The 18,277-nt window shown below is 43.5% G+C and overlaps 1 protein-coding gene across 2 annotated transcripts; it reads left to right on the forward strand.

Moving 5' to 3' along the window:
• The first annotated feature begins 1,712 nt into the window (after nt 1-1,712).
• Nucleotides 1,713-15,521, forward strand: TMEM230 (transmembrane protein 230). Of its 2 annotated transcripts, none has more exons than XM_003905043.4 (4): nt 1,713-1,850; nt 5,286-5,399; nt 8,725-8,847; nt 14,436-15,521. In XM_003905043.4, exons 2-4 carry the CDS (start codon nt 5,301-5,303, stop codon nt 14,574-14,576), a joined length of 363 nt encoding a protein of 120 aa, XP_003905092.1. In that variant the 5' UTR covers nt 1,713-1,850; nt 5,286-5,300; the 3' UTR covers nt 14,577-15,521. The 2 variants fall into 2 exon arrangements, with proteins under 2 accessions (XP_003905092.1, XP_009214779.1); XM_009216515.4 differs by having other exon boundaries at nt 1,731-2,054.
• The last annotated feature ends 2,756 nt before the right edge of the window (nt 15,522-18,277 follow it).

Below are 18,277 nucleotides of genomic sequence, written 5' to 3' on the forward strand. Positions count from 1 at the left end.
AGATATTTTAGGGGGATTCGCTTGTCAAACTTGTTATTCCAATTTGAGGACGAGGAACAAGTGAGAGTAGTACAAATCCTGTGTATTTCATTTTACTTGGCAAAAGTTAATACTCTTCAGAAGCTTCGTGTACCCAAAGTCGTGTTGGCTTTATAAGGATGTTAATGGAGTGTTTCTTTTTAGCCTAGGGAGTCCTACAAGAGTCTTTGATGTTTCAGTAGATCTGTAATGGGGCCCAAGGAGTATGGTTCTGCAAAATTTCTCTAGTATAAATACACTTTTTGCAACTTCACTCACATAAAGGATGAAGATGTCTTAAATTCCATGGATGTTGGATCCAACCAAGAAAGTGAGAAAGCCCTGAAGTTACGAAGAAAGACTTAAAAATATTCCCATTAATAGCTGTAAGATAACTGTGCTGTGTATTAATTTTTTGCGTGGTGCAGTGCCTCACACCTGTAATCCCAGCACTTTGGGAGGCAGGCGGATCAACTAAAGTCAGGAGTTTGAGACCAGCTTGGCCAACATGGTGAAACCCCATCTCTACTAAAAATGAAAAAAAAAAAAACTAGCTAGGCATGGTGGCGCATGCCTGTAGTCCCAGCTACTTGGGAGGCTGAGGCAGGAGAATCGCTTAAACCCGGGAGGTGGAGGTTGCAGTGAGCCGCGATCATGCCACTGCACTCCAGCCTGAGCAAGAGTGAGACTCCATCTCAAAAATACATATATATATTTTTGGCTGGTTTGATAGTAGGTTATCAGAACTTACATTAGTGTCACTAAAGTAGGTATACAACCCCCGCTGCTAAATTTGGCTTTAGAAAAAGCATTTTTAAAAATTGCTTTATCATAATCCTTTTTTCCAGTGCATTTTTGTTTGGTAGATTAAATGACTAGTTTCTTTATTAAATTACTTGGACTGAGTTCTAGTTACTGGACATGAGAATTAACCATGTCCAGTAGTAAGTATTCATTTTCCTACAGTGTGCCTCTGAGTGAAGAAGGAAACAGGCTGCAAAAGAGGCTGATGGAATTTTGGGGTGATGGATGTATTTCCATCTAGATTGGTGATGGTTCTAGGACCATACGTATTTTCAGAGCTCATCTATTTGTACTTGTGTATAAATTATACCTCAATAAACAACTTTCTGAAAAGCTTCATGTGCAGCAAAATGTCCCTTGTGGGCAGGCCTTTTACCTGGACAAGGCCTGAAAATAAGCACAAGTTTGTGGAGCTATTCAAGGGAAGTATAGTGGGGTATTGACAGCACAGTTTACAAGTGTGCTATTCAAGGGAAGTGTGGTAGTGGGGTGTTGAAGGCGAGCGCCCGTGGAAGGCTGGCGCCTTGCAGCGGATATCTGGCCGCACTGACTTCTGGTCCTGAGGCTGCGACGGACTCGGCTTCTGCCTCCCTGGGAAGCCATGGCGCTCTCTAGCCTGGCCCCTGTTCTAAAGAAGGGAGAAACCACGTAGCTGGCTTGCCCTGGGCCTGACGGTGACCCAGGTGGGCGAGGACCCTAGGTGCTCGCCCGCCACAGTGGAGGTAGCCGGCGGCGGGCACAGGTCGCGGCTGCCTAAACAAAACGCACGAATCGGCATTCGGCCCGTGCAGCCCCGATGCCTCCTGCAGCTGATACTCCGTAAGTGATAGCCTGGGAAGCTGGTTGAGGAAACAAACGCTTCCGGAGACGCAACTTCCGACGCGCCTGTTTCCGGCACGCCACTTCCGGCGCACTGATCCCGGCTGGGGCGGCCTGCGTGGCCCTTAAGCGGGCCGTACCATGCGACCTCGTACGCTGCCAACCGTGGGCGAGCTCTGGGTGTGCGGACGGCCTGGCGCGGCGCTCCGGTAAGGCGTGTGTGCGACGGGGCGGGGACATAACCGTCCTCTTGGGCTCTGGGCGTGTCCGAGACCGCGCTTCCCGCCGAAATCAAGCTCCGAGTCATCCGTGTGGGGCATTCGTCCTCCCTGGCACAGTTTGTTTTACGTCTAAATTCGCGTCGGTTCTTATTTATCTCTCTGGCAAGGTCTGAAGACGGGCAGGAGAATAACGTATGTAGAGACGCGTAATGCCAGGCACTGTGCCAAACGTCTTATGATGCTTTTAGAACTCTCGTAACATTCAGGTGCTGAGGGAGTTTGGGGGTAGCGGTGAGCTGGTAAAAAGCCTGTTGGGAACGAAGACTGATACTTTGAAAATGCTCGTTTTTCTTTTCCCCCTCTTTTAGAATCCTCTTTGCCAAGAGTAAACATTCGTCTCCCCTCTCCCTCACGCCCCTGCGATGTGTTGTTTTGATGCGGATGTATGAATAGTGTCAGGACGTACTTAACAAAAAAGTCTAAGTGCAAGTTAGATGTGGTTAAATTCCTTCAAAAACCACACATATTGGTAGTTTGAACTTTTATAGAATTAAATGCAGTCGGGATCACAACACTAAAAACCTAGTATTTGACGCAGTTTGATCCAATCTTTTTTGAAAAGTATAGAGATTAGCATTATGCTCATTTTTCAATACTTGATTTCTAGACCAGGATGTAATCAATAAAAAGGGACACTAATATTTAGCACCAATTATTTAATTATGCTAGTTACTTTGCATTGACTGCAAGCCACTTAAAACAGTTTGTTAGGCCGGGCACACTGGCTCATGCCTATAATCCCAGCACTTTGGGAGGCCGAGGCGTACGGATCAGAAGGTCAGGAGTTTGAGACCAACCTGGCCAATATGGTGAAACCCGTCTCTACTAAAAATACAAAAATTAGCCGGGCATGGTAGCAGGCGCCTGTAGTCCCAGCCACTTGGGAGGCTGAGGCGGGAGAGTCGTTTGAACCCTGGAGGCGGAGGTTGCAATGAGCCGAGATCGGGTCACTGCACTCCAGCCTGAGTGACAGAGCGAGACTCCGAGACTCCGTCTAAAAAAAAAAAAAAACACCAAAAAAAGAAAACAATTTGTTAATTTTTGGAATTAAGTATGTGCAAAGTACTTAGAACAGCTGGCATCTAACAAAGACTAGGTAAGTACTAACCACCATTATTGTGATGATGATAATGATGAATTTTCAAAATGCCAACCCAGAAACAAACTAGTCCTTTTTTTATGTTGCCCTTATGCCCTTATTGAAATACTTCATTTTATTGTTACTATTTTTTAAGACGGAGTCTCGTTCTGTCGCCCAGGCTGGAGCACAGTGGCTTCAAGCGATTCTTCTGCCTCAGCCTCCCGAGTAGCTGGGACTACAGGCACCCTCCACCATGCCTGGCTAATTTTTGTAGTTTTAGTAGAAACAGGATTTCATCATATTGGCCAGGCTGGTCTCGAACTCCTGACCTCGTGATCCACATGCCTTGGCCTACCAAAGTGCTAGGATTACATAGGATTACAGGTGTGAGCCACTGTGCCCGGCCAGTTTTCTTTTTTTAAAGATATGTTTTTGAATTTAGAATTTAAAAACTTTGACTAAAATATATTTATCCATTTTGATCATACAGCTTTGTTACTTTATGGAGGAAAAGTGGACAAATAAAAAAAATTATTTTTATTTTATTTTATTTTTGACACAGAGTCTCATTCTGTCACCCAGGCTGGAGTGCAGTGGTGCAATCTCGACTCACTGCAACCTCTGTCTCCCAGGCTCAAGCGATTCTTGTGCCTCAGCCTTCCAAATAGCTAGGATTACAGGCATGTGCCACTGTGCCTGGCTGATTTTGGGGGTTTTTTTAGTAGAAATGGGGTTTCACCATGTTGGTCAAGCTGGTCTCAACTTACTGACCTCAGGTAACCCGCCCACCTCAGCCTCCCAAAGTTCTGGGATTACAGGCATGAGCTACCACACCCAGCATATTAATACAAATTGCCTTATTTTAAATGTTAGGATTTTTCAGACTTATCCACTGTCTCTTAAACTGGTGACATAATAGCCATGATTTCATTACCGCTGTCTGCTTTGAATATTTTGAACAAGAACCCAGGTTTTTATTCCATTTTTTTCTTTCTTTCCTTAAAATTTATTGTAAGATATTGTACCATGTTCCGTTTCTTAAGGTTGGTACAGAAGTAATTAGGAAAATGAAGTACTACTTTTGGTGCTTGGGATGGGGCAGAGAGGTGGGCGCTTCTAGAGGCACTAGTATAGCCAGGCCCTTATCCAAATTTACAAGGGTCCTGGCATGGTGGCCTGTAATCCCAGCGCTTTGGAAGGCTGAGTTGTGCAGATCACTTGAGGTCAGAAGTTCAAGACCAGCTTGGCCAAAATGGTGAAACCCCATCTCTACTAAAAATACAAAAATTAGCTAGGCATGGTGGTGCATGCCTGTAATCCCAGCTACTCAGGAGGCTGAGGCAGGAGGATTGCTTGAACCCAGGAGGTGAAAGCAGCAGTGAGCGAAGATCGCGCCACCGCACTCCAGCCTGGGCAACAGAGTGAGACTCTATCACAAAGAAAAAGAAAAAAAGGAGTTCGAGACCAGCCCGGCCACCATGGTGAAATCCAGTCTTTACTTAAAAAATAGAAAAATTAACCAGGCGTGGTGGTGCATGCCTATAAATCCCAACTACTCGGGAGGCTGAGGCAGGAGAATCTCTTGAACCCGGGAGGCGGTGGTTGTAGTGAGCTGAGATTAACCCACTCTACTCCAGCCTGGGTGACAAAGCAAGACACCGTCTCAAGAAAAACAAACAAACAAACAGAAAACCCCACAAATTTACGGCAAGAAACTTTACAGATCTTTTGCATTAAAGGGTTGATCTCTATTGAGGGGCAATAGGCAAAATGTTGATGTGAGTGTATTCCATTTCCTGCCCTCTTCTCCCTCCCTGTCAAACAAGAGAATCATTTGAATGCTCCTCTTGCTTTTTCTTAAAAGTGGGAGCAGGGGACAGGCAATACTGTGGTGTCAGGTGGACCTGGATTTAAGTCCTCATTATTCTACCTAGTCTCTATGTGACTTTGGAAAAATTAAAAGTCAGGGAATCTTAGTGCCAAAATAAACTGGAATGTGATTCTTGGTGAGTGTCTTCACTGTCATTCTACAAGGACAGACCAGACTAGATATTTAATATATAGTGAGAATGTTTTCACTGTGTCAGAGGCATATCTGGTTCTCCATATGCGTATGCCTCTGACACAGTGAAAATTTAACAGTGAAGTGTAAATTGCCCATTGCTAGTCTGACGTGGCAGCCCAGAACTCCAATGCAGAGCATCTAATAATCCTGAACTCATTGGCTTTAATGCACCTTTGTCACCAAAAAACCTACAGCGTTTTTTGTTTTCAAACCGTAGCTGTGTCAGCGTGTTATGATGCCGTCCCGTACCAACCTGGCTACTGGAATCCCCAGTAGTAAAGTGAAATATTCAAGGCTCTCCAGCACAGACGATGGCTACATTGACCTTCAGGTAAATGCAGACAAGAACTGCAAGACTGGCTGGCTGTGTTTCTGTTGAGTTAGCCGGAAGACCTTCCAAATGGAGGGTTTGCTAACTGTCCCTAGGGATTAGAGGGAGCAACAAGAGGAAAACTCAGCTCTGAGACCTTTTCAGCCATAATTGCAGAAGAGGGCTGTGGCAGGGTAGTTTCAAACCAATTCCAGTATTGTCCATCTCTAAGAATTTTTAGTTGTAATGCCAGAGCCTTGTAGTTACAGGTTTTATTTACTTTATTCAGAAACTAACTAGATTGTGTTTTGTTAAGATGGAGTTTGTTTGTTTTTTTTAAGGAACTTTAAAATTTTCGTTAGGTGAAATTTTTTTTTTTTTTTGAGACGGAGTCTCACTCTGTCACCCAGGCTGGAGTACAGTGGCCGGGTCTCAGCTCACTGCAAGCTCTGTCTCCCAGGTTTATGCCATTCTCCTGCCTCAGCCTCCCGAGTAGCTGGGACTACAGGCGCCCGCCACCTCGCCCGGCTAGTTTTTTTTTTGTATTTTTAGTAGAGACGGGGTTTCACCGTGTTAGCCAGGATGGTCTCGATCTCCTGACCTCGTGATCCGCCCGTCTCGGCCTCCCAAAGTGCTGGGATTACAGGCTTGAGCCACCGCGCCCGGCGTGAAATTTTTTTTTATCAGTGTTTATTTACACTTTAGTCAAAGCCAGTTCACCTTTTAAGGGAGAAACTTATTGCTAAAGCCAGCAGATCGTAGGAATCTTCCTTCTTTCCTGATGTCATGAGATCCAATTTATTAAAGGTATTCTTGTGATAAATAGTAAGTAAAACAGAGTATTTATTAAATTTGTATCCTACCCTAACCATTTATAAACTAGTCAATACTATTATAGCATCTCCTTTTACGCACTTCCCCTTACAATAGAATATTCTAGGTGGAACTAGGGCCAACGAGGAAGTAGCAGGAATCCATCCTTTATAAATAAATAAATTACTCTTTGGACCCACATTTGAAGGAGAGATAAAAATAGATCTGGAAAGATCTGGAAAGCTTCCAGCCACTTAGGTCAGGCACAACCATGAGCCAAACCTTAGAAAATTTGTCTCTGAATCTTAACCTTGAATTGAGTTTGTTCATAAGGCAGGTTTACTTGCTATGTGGAACAAACAATTGATGGTTTGGAATAAACTGAAATTGCCTTCTTTTCCTTTTTTTTTTTGAGACAGAATTTTGCTCTTGTTGCCCAGGCTGAATGAAGTGCAGTGGTGCCATCTCGGCTCACTGCAACCTCCGCCTCCCAGGTTCAAGCAATTCTTCTGCCTGAGCCTCCTAAATAGCTGGGATTACAGGCATGCGCCACTATGCCCAGCTAATTTTGTATTTTTAGTAGAGACGGTGTTTCTCCATGTTGGTCAGGCTGGTCTCGAACTCCTAACCTTAGGTGATCTTCCTGCCTCGGCCTCCCAACGTGCTGGGATTATAGGCGTGAGCCACCGAACCCAGCCTCTTGTTTTGTTTTTAAGATGTAGTCTTGCTGTGTTGCCCAGACTGGAGTACAGTGGCGCAGTCCTGGCTCACTGCAACCTCCCTCTCCCAGTTCAAGCGATTCTCATATCTCAGCCTCCCTAGTAGCTGGGGGACTACAGGTGTGCACCACCATGCCTGGCCAATTTTCGTATTTTTAGTATAGATAGGGTTTCACCATGTTGGCCAGGCTGTTCTTAAACTCTCAACCTCCAGTCATTCACCCACCTTGGCCTCCCAAAGTGCTGAGATTACAGATGTGAGCCACCGTGCCTGGCCTTTTTTTTTTTTTTTTTGAGACAGGGTCTTGCCCTTTTGCCCAGGCTTGGGTACAGTGGCACAGTCAAGGCTCACTGCCACCTTGACCTCCTGGGCTCGAGCAGTCTTCTCACCTCAGCCTCCTGAATAGCTGTTACCACAAGCATGTGCCACCACGCCCAGCTAATTTTAAAATTTTTTGTAGAGACAGGATCTGTTAAATCCCCATAAGTTAGTACAGCCATCTATATACCAGGCAGTTAATAAATATATGTCTAACAAATGAATGACCATAAAGTCAGTTCTGTTTTTGTTTATAAAAAGTTTCTTATGATACAATGAATGATTTATGGAATGAGATTCAAACTAGAGTGAATGACATTCCTCTGAGATTCCTTTGAGTAACTGTGAGAGCAATAACTAGAGCTTCATCTCTTGCATCTCTTGCCAGTCCCTTTTATTTCTCAGAGCTGCACTAGGTGGTAGGACATACTTAAGACACATAAAGCATCTAGTTTGGTTCTTAATTACCCTCCCGTTTTTGTTGTTGTTGTTGTTTTTGAAACAGGTTCTGGCTTTGTCACCCAGGCTGGAGCTCAGTGGTGCAATCTCAGCTGGCTGCAGTCTTCACCTCCTGGGCTCAAGCCATCCTCCTACCTCAGCCTCCCAAGTAGCTGAGACTGCAGGCACATACCACCATGCCCAGCTAATTTTTGTATTTTTTGTAGAGATGAGGTTTCACCATGTTGCCCAGGCTGGTCTCAAACTCTTGAGCTCAAGTGATCTCCCTGCCTCAGCCTCCCACGTTGCTGAGATTATAGGTGTGAGCTCTCCTCCCTGTTTTAAAGTGTTTGAGGCTGGGCTTGATGACTCACACCTGTAATCCCAGCACTTTGGGAGGCAGAGGCGGGAGAATTCCCTTCAGCCCAGGAGTTGGAGACCACCCTGGGTAACATAGTGAGACCCTGTCTCTACAGAAAATTTTAAACATTAGCTGGGCATGGTGGCATACGCTTGAAGTCCCAGCTACTTGAGAGACTGAGGCAAGAGAATTGCTTGAGTCCAGGAGTTTGAGGCTGCAATGAGCTATAATTGCACCACTGCACTCCAGCCTGAGTGACAGAGCAAGACTCTGTCTCTAAAATCATAAAAATTAGGCAGGGCGCTGTGGCTCACGCCTGTAATCCCAGCACTTTGGGAGGCCGAGGCGGGCAGATAACCTGAGGTCAGGACTTCGAGACCAGCCTGACCAACAAGGTGAAACCCTGTCTCTACTAAAAATACCCAAAAAATTGCTGAGTGTAGTGGTAGGCACCTGTAATCCCAGCTACTCAGGAGGCTGAGACAGAAGAATCACTTGAATCCAGGAGGTGGAGGTTGCAGTGAGCTGAGATCGTGCCATTGCACTCCACCCTGGACAACAAGAGCAAAACTCCGTCTCAAAACAAGCAAAAAAAAAAAAAACCCATAAAAATTAAAAGTAATTAATTAAATGTTTGAACCCAGGTATTTGCATAACGTTCTTCATTGTCTTTTATTGTCTCTGTTTCTCTTCCAGTTTAAGAAAACTCCTCCTAAGATCCCTTATAAGGCCATCGCACTTGCCACTGTGCTGTTTTTGATCGGCGCCTTTCTCATTATTATAGGCTCCCTCCTGCTGTCAGGCTACATCAGCAAAGGGGTAAGCTGACAGGCATGTGGGAATAAGCTATGAGATTTTAAAAATGTTAGCCAAGGCTCGTGTGTGTGTGTGTTTCCCAGTGGTCTATTTTTTTTGAGACAGGATCTTGCCCTGTCATCCAAGTTAGAGTGCAGTGGCACAACCTTTACCTCCCTGGGCTCAAGTGATCCTCCCATCTCAGCCTCCCAAGTAGCTGGAACTACACGTGTGTGCCACCAAGCCCAGCTAATTTTATTTTTTATTTATTTTTGTTTGTTTTATTTTTTGCAGAGGCAGGGTTTCACTATGTTGCCCAGGCTGATCTCTAATTCCTGAGCTCAAGCAGTCTGCCTGCCTCAACCTTCCAAAGTGCTGGGATTGCCAGTGTGAACCATTGCACCTGGCCAATTTTTTTTTTTTTTTCAATTTTTTTTCCAATTTTTACGGGGACGTAGTAGGTATATATACTTAGGGGATACATGAGATATTTTGATACAGCCATGCATTCATAATAATCACATCAGGCTAAATGGGGTATCCTTCACCTCAAGCATTCATCATTTGTGTTACATTCCAATTATACTTTTATTTATTTATGTATGTATTTGTTTATGTATTTATTTTTGAGACAGAATCTCACTCTGTCATCCAGGCTGGAGTGCAGTGGCATGATATCAGCTAACTGCAACCTCTGCCTCCCAGGTTCAAGCTATTCTTGTGCGTCAGCCTCTCGAGTAACTGAAATTACAGACGTGTGGCACTACACCCAGCTAATGTTGGTATTTTTAAGTGAGACAGGGGTTACCATCATGTGAATGAGTGGTCGTGCTCCTGGCCTCCCAAAGTGTTGGGATTACAGACAGGCTAAAGCTGTATAGCTTACTTTTAGTTATATATACATACATACATACATATATATATATATATATATATTTCTTTTTTTTTTTTTTGGGGAACCAGCAGTCTTTTTTTGAGACTGGGTCCGGCTGCTGCTTCGCCCAGGCTAGATGCGGTGGCGGATCTCAAAAGCTCACTGCAAAGCTCCATACTCGGGTTCCGCATATTCTCACCACTCAGCCTCCCGGTAGCCTGGGACCACACGGCGCCCGCCCGCCAGCCCGGCTAGTTTTGTATTTTTTACAAAGTAGAGGCAGGTTCCGCCATGTGCTTAAGGATGGTCTGCGTCTCCTGACCCGCGTGATCGCCCGTCTACGAAACTCCCAAAGTGCTGGGATTACAGGCTTGGAGCCGCACCCGACACAGGTGGAGTCTTGTTCTGTCACCCAGGCTGGAGTGCAGTGGTACAATCTCAGCTCACTGCAACCTCCGCCTCCTGGGTTCAAGTGATTCTGCTGCCTCAGCCTCCTGAGTAGCTGAGACTACAGTGGCAAACCAGCACGGCTGACCTATTTTTGTATTTTTAGTAAAGACGGGTTTTTGCCATGTTGGCCAGGCTGGTCACGAACTCCTGACCTCAAGTGGTCTGCCCGCCTGGGCCTCCTAAAGTGCTGGGATTACAGGCGTGAGCCACCACGTCCAGCCTTAGTTATTATATTTTTAAATGTACAATAAATTATTCTCTAGTCATTTTGTGCTATCAAATCCTAGAGCTTATTCATTCTATGTAACTATGTTTTTGTACCCGTTAACCATCCCCATTTCCCCCCACCTTTCCCAGCCTTTGGTAACCATCATTCTGCAATATTCATGAGTTCAATTGTTTTAATTTTTAGTTCCCACAAATGAGTGAGAACTTGGAAAGTTTGTCTTTCTGTGCCTGGCTTATTTCACTTAACATAACGTCCTCCAGTTTCATCCATGTTGTTGCAAGTGACAGGATCTCATGCTTTTTTGTGGCTGAATAGTACTCCATTGTATATATGTACCACATTTTCTTTATTCATTTGTCTGTTGAAGAACACTTTGGTTGCTTCCAAATTTTGGCTGTTGTTAATAGTGCTGCCATAAATATGGAAGTGCAGATATCTCTTTGACAGACTGATTTCCTTTCTTTTGGGTATATACCTAGCCGTGAGATTGCTGGATCATATGGTAGTTCTATTTCATACTGTTCTCCGTAGTGGCTATACTAATTTACGTTCCCATCAACATTGTACGAGGGTTCCCTTTTCTCCACATCCTTGCTATCATTTGTTATTGCCTGTTTTTTTGGATAAAAGCCATTTTGGCTGGGTGCAGTGGCTCACACCTGTAGTCCCAGCACTTTTGGAGGCCGAGGCAGGAGGATCACTTGAGCCCAGGAGTTCGAGACCAGCCTGGGCAACATAGTGAGACCTCGTGTCTATATTTTTTAAAAAGCCATTTTAACTGGGATGAAATGATACCTCATTGTAGTCTTGATTTGTATTTCTTTGATCAGTGATGTTAAGCACCTTTTCTTATACCTATTTGCCATTTGTATGCCTTCTTTTGAGAAATGCCCATTTTTGACTGAATTATTAGATTTTTTTCCTATAGAGTTTGAGCTCCTTATATATTCTGGTTATTAATTCCTTGTCAGATGGATACTTTGCATATATTTTTTTCCATTCTGTGGGTTGTCTCTTCACTTTGTTGATTGTTTCCTTTGCTGTACAGAAGCTTTTTAACCAGATGTGATCTCATTTATCTGTTTTTGCTTTGATGGCCTGTGCTTTTGGGGGCATTATTCAAGAAATCTTTGCCCAGTCCAGCATCCTGGAGAGTTTCCCCCATGTTTTCTTGTAGTAGTTTCATAGTTTTAGGTCTTACATTTAAGTGTTTAATCCATTTTCATTTGATTTTTGTATATGGTAGGAGATTTGAGGGGTCTAGTTTCATTCTTCAGCATATGGATATCCAGTTTTCCTAATACCATTTATTGAAAAGACTGGTTCTTTCCCTAGTGTATGTTTTTTTTTTTTTTAGAGAGAGTCTCACTCTGTCATCCAGGCTGGAGTGCAGTGGCACCATCTTGGCTCACTGCAACCTCAGCCTCCCAAGTAACTGGGACCACAAGCAGGTGCCACCACACTTGGTTAATTTTTTTTTTTTATTTTTTATATAGACGAGGTTTTGCCATGTTGCCTAGGCTGATCTCAAACTCCTAGACTCAAGCAGTCCAGGAGTACAGTGGTGTGATCACAGCTCTCTGCAACCTCAATCTTCTGGGCTCAATCGATCCTCCCAGCTCAGCTTCACAAGTAGCTGGAGTTACAGGTGTGAGTCATCATAGCCAGCTAATTTTTTTGTTTGTTTGTTAGAGATGAGATCTCATTCATTATGTTGCCCAGGCTGGTCTTGAACTCCTAGGCTCAAGCAATCCTCCTGCCTCAGCCTCCCAAAGTGCTGGAATTACAGGCTTGAGCCACTGCACCCCTATGGCTATGTTCCCCGTTGTGTGTTAATTATGGTCAGTGTGAGGCCCACCCTAGCCTCCCAAAGTACTGGGATTACAGGCGTGAGCCACTGCACCCGTTGAATGTAGAATTTTATCAAATGCTTTTCTAGCATTGATTGAAATAATCATATGGTTTTTGTCCTTTATTCTGCTGATATGATTTTATCACATTGATTTGTATAAGTTGAACCATCCTTGCATTTCTGGGATAAATCCCACTTGGTCCTGATGAATAATCTTTTTAATGTATTGTTGAATTTGGTTTGCTAGTATTATCCTCCTTATTGAGGATTTTTGCATCAATGTTCATCAGGGATATTGGCCTATTTTTCTTTTTTCAACGTGTCTTTGCCTGGTTTTGGTATCGGTAAAACTGGCCTCATAGAATGAGTTTGGAAGTATTCTCTCCATGTCTGTTTCTGTTTCAGAATAGTTTCAGTAGGATTAGTATTCTTTTTTTTTTTTTTTTGAGACAGGGTCTCATTCTGTCACCCAGGCATAGTGCAGTGGTACGAGCTCAGCTCACTGCAACCTTTGCCTCCCAGGCTTATGTGATCCTGCCACCTCGCTAGCAACTGGGACCACAGGCGTGTACCACCATGCCCGTCTAATTTTTGTGTTGTTTGTCAAGACAGGGTTTTACCATGTTGACCAGGCTGGTCTTGAAATCCTGAGCTCAAGCGATCTGCCTGCCTAGGCCCCCCAAAGTGCTGGGATTACTGGAATAAGCCACCATGCCCAGCCAAGTATTAATTCTTTAACTGGTATAATTCAGCAGTGAAACTATCAAGTCCCAGGCTTCTCTTTGCTAGGAGACTTTTTATTACGGCCTCAATCTCATTACTCTTTGTTTGTCTATTCGGATTTTAGGTTTTTTTTCCTGATTGAATCTTTGTTTTTATATTCATGTCTAGTACAGCAGATTCCAGCAGAAAGAACAAAAAGATTTTCTTTTGCATTTTGTTCTTTGTTGGCAAAATATGTTTTTCTTCCTTTGAGCAACAGTAAACTTCCATAGTTCCTATAAGGGAGGTGGTAGCAGGTAGACAAACTTGGTCTCTGAGATATTAGACAGTTTGCCCTGTAATAGTTTGGAACAACATGGCTGAGCCTGGCATGCAAGAGTCCTGATTGGTAAAGGGCTGTAGCTGGAGCAGCATGCTGTCATTGTAGCTGTGCAGTGCCATGGATGTACCGTCAGTGTTTGGAGAGAAATAGCAATTCTGTTATATGTGTGGGGTCACTGTGCCTCATAAGTCAGTTCCTTCTTACATTATGTTTGTATGGCGTTCCTGTTGAGCTTCAATATGAAACCTTAGAAACCTAAAGTAGTTGGTGGTTCTTTCTCATGGGCTGTCCCCACATACACAATGTCTAAGTTGTCTTGAACCAATTCTGACTATAATTAACACACAACAGGGAACACAGCCAGCCAGCTGCAGTGGCTCAAGCCTATAATTCCAGCATTTTGGGAGACTGAGGCAGGAGGATTTCTTGAGCCCCCGAGTTCAAGACCAGCCTGGGCAACATAGTGAGACCTCATCTCTACCAAACAAACAAACATACAAAATTAGCCAGGTATGGTGACTCACACCTGTAACCCCAGCTACTTGGAGGCTGAGGTGGAGGATCACTTGAGCCTTGGAAGTTGAGGTTGCAGTGAGCTGTAATCACGCCATTGTAATTCAGCCTGAGCAATAGAGCAAGACTCTTACCTCAAAAAAAAAAAAAAAGAAAAGAAAAAAGAAAAAAAAACCTGAAATTCTGAGAAAAACACAGAGTTTATTGTAGTGGTAGCTGTACAATTACAAAAGGTGAAAAACAACCAAAGTGTCCAGCAGTTGTATGTGGGGCAGTTAAGTAAAACTGTGGCATGTCCATTTCAGTGGAATGTTACACATCCTTACAGTTTAAATATATGAAGAAGTTTTAATAATATTGGCCACAGGACACAGAGTATGTTGTGTTCACAACTAAGAGCTTTAAAAAAAGGAAAAGAAGCTAAAATATCTGGATGAGAATGGGTCATTTTTTTCTTTATAATTGTTAGTACTTTGTAGTTTTTCTTCAATTTATAGTCAGGAGGAAACCTTTTCCCTCGGTAGTATACAACTCAAAGAAAATGTACTGAAGAGTATAAAATACTGATCTAAGGATTAGGTATGAGACTTTTTATTTTAAAATGTGTAACTCTTACGATACTAATGTGTTTGCCTCCTTCTGCCACCAGGGGGCAGACCGGGCCGTTCCAGTCCTGATCATTGGCATTCTGGTGTTCCTACCGGGTTTTTACCACCTGCGCATCGCTTACTACGCATCCAAAGGCTACCGTGGTTACTCCTATGATGACATTCCAGACTTTGATGACTAGCACCCACCTAATAGCTGAGGAGAAGAGTCACAGTGGAACTGTCCCAGCTTTAAGATACCTAGCAGAAACTATAGCTAAGGACTAAGGAATTCTTCTGCTTGCAGATGTTTAAGAAAATAATGGCCAGATTTTATGGGTCCTTCCCAAAGATGTTAACTGAACCTACAGTAGCTAATTAGGACATGCTCTGTTTTTCATCCCTTGGCCCTGGCAAGAGCTCCTGACAAGTTTTTCCACAGGAATATGTATCATGGAAGAATAGAGGTTATTCTGTAATGGAAAAGTGTTGCCTGCCACCACCCTCTGTAGAGCTGAGCATTTCTTTTAAATAGTCTTCATTGCCAATTTCCTCTTGTAGCAAATGGAAGAATGTAGTATGGCTAATTTCTTATTACTAAGTAATTTATTTTAAAAATATCTGAGTATATTATCCTCTACACTTATCCCTACCTTCATGTTCCAGTGGAAAATCAAAGATCGGTGAGTTCATCTGTAATGTTTTTTTTACTTGCTTTCTTATTGACAGCAACCAGGAATTTTTTTTTCCTGCGGAGCAAGTTTTCAAAATGTAAATACCCTCTCTGTTTAACAGTCCTTGGCCCATTCTGATCCAGTTCACCAGTAGATTGGACAGCATACAATTTGGATCATTTTGTCCCTTGTAAATCAAAATGTTCTGTAGATTATTCCTTTAATGGCTGGACTTTTGGCTGTTTCCTAATGAAACATGTAGATAAGTGGTTATTATTTCGAGTTTATAACCCTATTGCTAGCACCTTGTGATATCATCATTCTGCTCATGATTCCAAGGATCAGCCTGGATGCCTAGAGGACTAGATCACCTTAGTTTGATTCTATTTTTTAGCTTGCAAAAGGTGACTTATATTCCAAAGAAATTAAAACGTTGAAATCCAAATCCTGGAATTAAAATGAGTTAACTTTAAACATTTCAGAAAACATTTTAATGATTTTATGATATCTTTAATCCCAGTACCCAGATCTACCTTAGTTTGTAGGTAGCTGGCATTATGGGTCACACTCTACTTTCCCTAACTCTGAGGTGTGGACTTGGGCAGCTAGAAGCATTGGACATGCCATCAGCTGAGTTGGAAGGCTATGGGAAGAGCAAGTGTTAGATGTCTACTCAATATCCAAGTGGAGCTGTTGAGGAGGCAGTTGTGATGCATGTGTGTGTCTAGAGTTTAAGAGTGGGTCTTGGATGGAAATAGAAATTTGGGAGTCAGTATTTGGACAGTATCTTAAAAATCAGAGGGCTGTTTGAGATCACCAGTAGAGCGAGTGTAGTTGGAAGGGAAAAAAAAAAAGACTCAGGAAATGAGGGACAAAGAGAGGGTGACGTGAAGCAGCCTCCAAGATTAGGCACTTTTGGTAATGGGAATGTTGACTGGGGAGTCCAGTAGTCTAGAGTTCCTGATCCTTGACAGTGAATATGTGAGGTGATATATAAAGCTTTATCTTGGGGAGTGGTTGCCAAGCAAAGCTCAGATCAGAAGGTTTTGACCAAACCAAATGATTTGGTTTATTTATTTATTTATTTTTTATTTTTATTTATTTTTTTTTTTTGAGACAGAATCTCGCTCTGTCGCCCAGGCTGGAGTGCAGTAGCCGGCTGGATCTCAGCTCACTGCAAACTCCGCCTTCCGGGTTTACGCCATTCTCCTGCCTCAGCCTCCCGAGTAGCTGGGACTACAGGCGCCCGCCACCTCGCCCAGCTAGTTTTTTTGTATTTTTTAGTAGAGACAGGGTTTCACTGTGTTAGCCAGGATGGTCTCCATCTCCTGACCTTGTGATCCACCTGTCTCGGCCTCCCAAAGTGCTGGGATTACAGGCTTGAGCCACCGCGCCTGGCCTATTTTTATTTTTATTTTTTTTAAACAGAGTCTTGCTCTACTGCCCAGGCTGGAGTGCAGTGGCAGTCATGGCTCGCTGCAGCCTTGAATTCCTGGGCTCAAGTGATCCCCGCACCTTGGCCTCCCAAAGTGTTGGGATTACAGGCATGAGCTACCGAGCCTGGCCTATTCGGTCCTTTTTTAAAAAGTTGATGCTGCTGATCAAAGAAAATAAACAGAAGGGTATAAAGTGAAAAGTAAACATTTGGGCATGGAGTGGAGAGTGTGCATTCACTCCAGCTTACCTCTCAAGGTTTTCCAAATAAATTTCTTAATATACCCCTTCCTGAAATGCTCTAAGCACATATATACATACCTGGTTTTTAAAACTTGGTCTCCCATTGTATGGTTCTATAATTTTTTCCCCCCACTGATTCTATTTTGTGTATCTTTCCATATCCATGGAGATCAGTCATATTCTTGTTAATGCACATTATAAGTGTAGTTTTTCATCCTATGCATTTAGTAGTCATAGGATCAGAGCAGAAACCAACCAACTTCCTACCTGGGGTAGGAATCTCCTCTCCAGAGTTCCCTGAGGAATGGCCTTTGCTGCTCTATTTCAACATTCACACTTGTGATCTTATTCCAGCTGGCATTGTTACAGAAGTATCATTTATGAAGCCAAACTCAGACTCCTTGCAACTTGTATGCTTTTACCGTAGTTGTATTATTTGGTGTTTTATAGAAAAGACTTAAACCTCTATGGCCATACTACCCTGAATGCTCCCGACCTCATCTGATCTTGGAAGCCAAGCCGGGTCAGGCCTGGTTAGTAGTTGGATGGGAGAAAAGATCTAAACCTCCATAATAATGTTGAACATTTCTTGACCCCTTTGCCAGGTATTCTGCCAGATAGTTTCATTACATATCTCATTTTAATCCTTAGAAAAGTCCCGAGTTAGCCATGCACGGTGGCTCATGTCTGTAATCCCGCACTTTGGGAGCCCGAGGCGGGCGGATCACCTGAGGTTGGGAATTTGACCAGCCTCACCAACATGGAGAAACCCCATCTCTACTAAAAATACAAAATTAGCTGGGCATGGTGATGCATGCCTGTAATCCCAGCTACTTGGGAGGCTGAGGCAGGAGAATCGCTTGAACCCGGCAGGCTGAGGTTGCAGTGAGCCAAGATCGCACCATTGTACTCCAGCCTGGGCAACAAGAGTGAAACTCCATCTCCAAAAAAAAATTCTGAGTTAGGTAAGATTCTTAGGTAGGAAGTAGGTGAGATATTTGGGATGAAAGTTAGTAGGCAAAGCCTGGGCCTGGCACGGTGGCTCACGCCTGTAATCCCAAAACTTTGGGAGGCCGAGGTGGGCGGGATCACTAGAGGTCAGGAGTTCAAGATCAGCTTGGCCTAAAAATACAAAAATTAGCTAGGTGTGGTGGCGGGCACTTATATCCCAGCTACTTAAGAGGCTGAGGCAGGAGAATCACTTGAACCCGGGAGGTGGAGGTTGCAATGAGCCAAGATCACACCACTGCACTCCAGATGGTGACAGAGTGAGACTCCATCTCAAAAATATAATAATAAAAATTTTAAAAAGGCAAAGCCTGAATTCCCTTTACCAGATATGACAGCCAAATGCTTTTAGGTACTAGGCCAGTGAAGAAATGGGGGAGGTGGGTATGGACAGTAGAAGTAGTTGGGGGACCGTGGTCACTTGTCAGATGTATATTTTACCTGAAAGTAGCCTTCTCCCCGCTCCAAAATGTTGGCCAGACCATATATCCTAACTTTTTTAAAGGATGTTCTTATTTGTAACAATTCTTATGCCTCCTGTTAGT

Source organism: Papio anubis, chromosome 16, assembly GCF_008728515.1.
Source record: "Papio anubis isolate 15944 chromosome 16, Panubis1.0, whole genome shotgun sequence".
Classification (NCBI taxonomy): domain Eukaryota; kingdom Metazoa; phylum Chordata; class Mammalia; order Primates; family Cercopithecidae; genus Papio; species Papio anubis.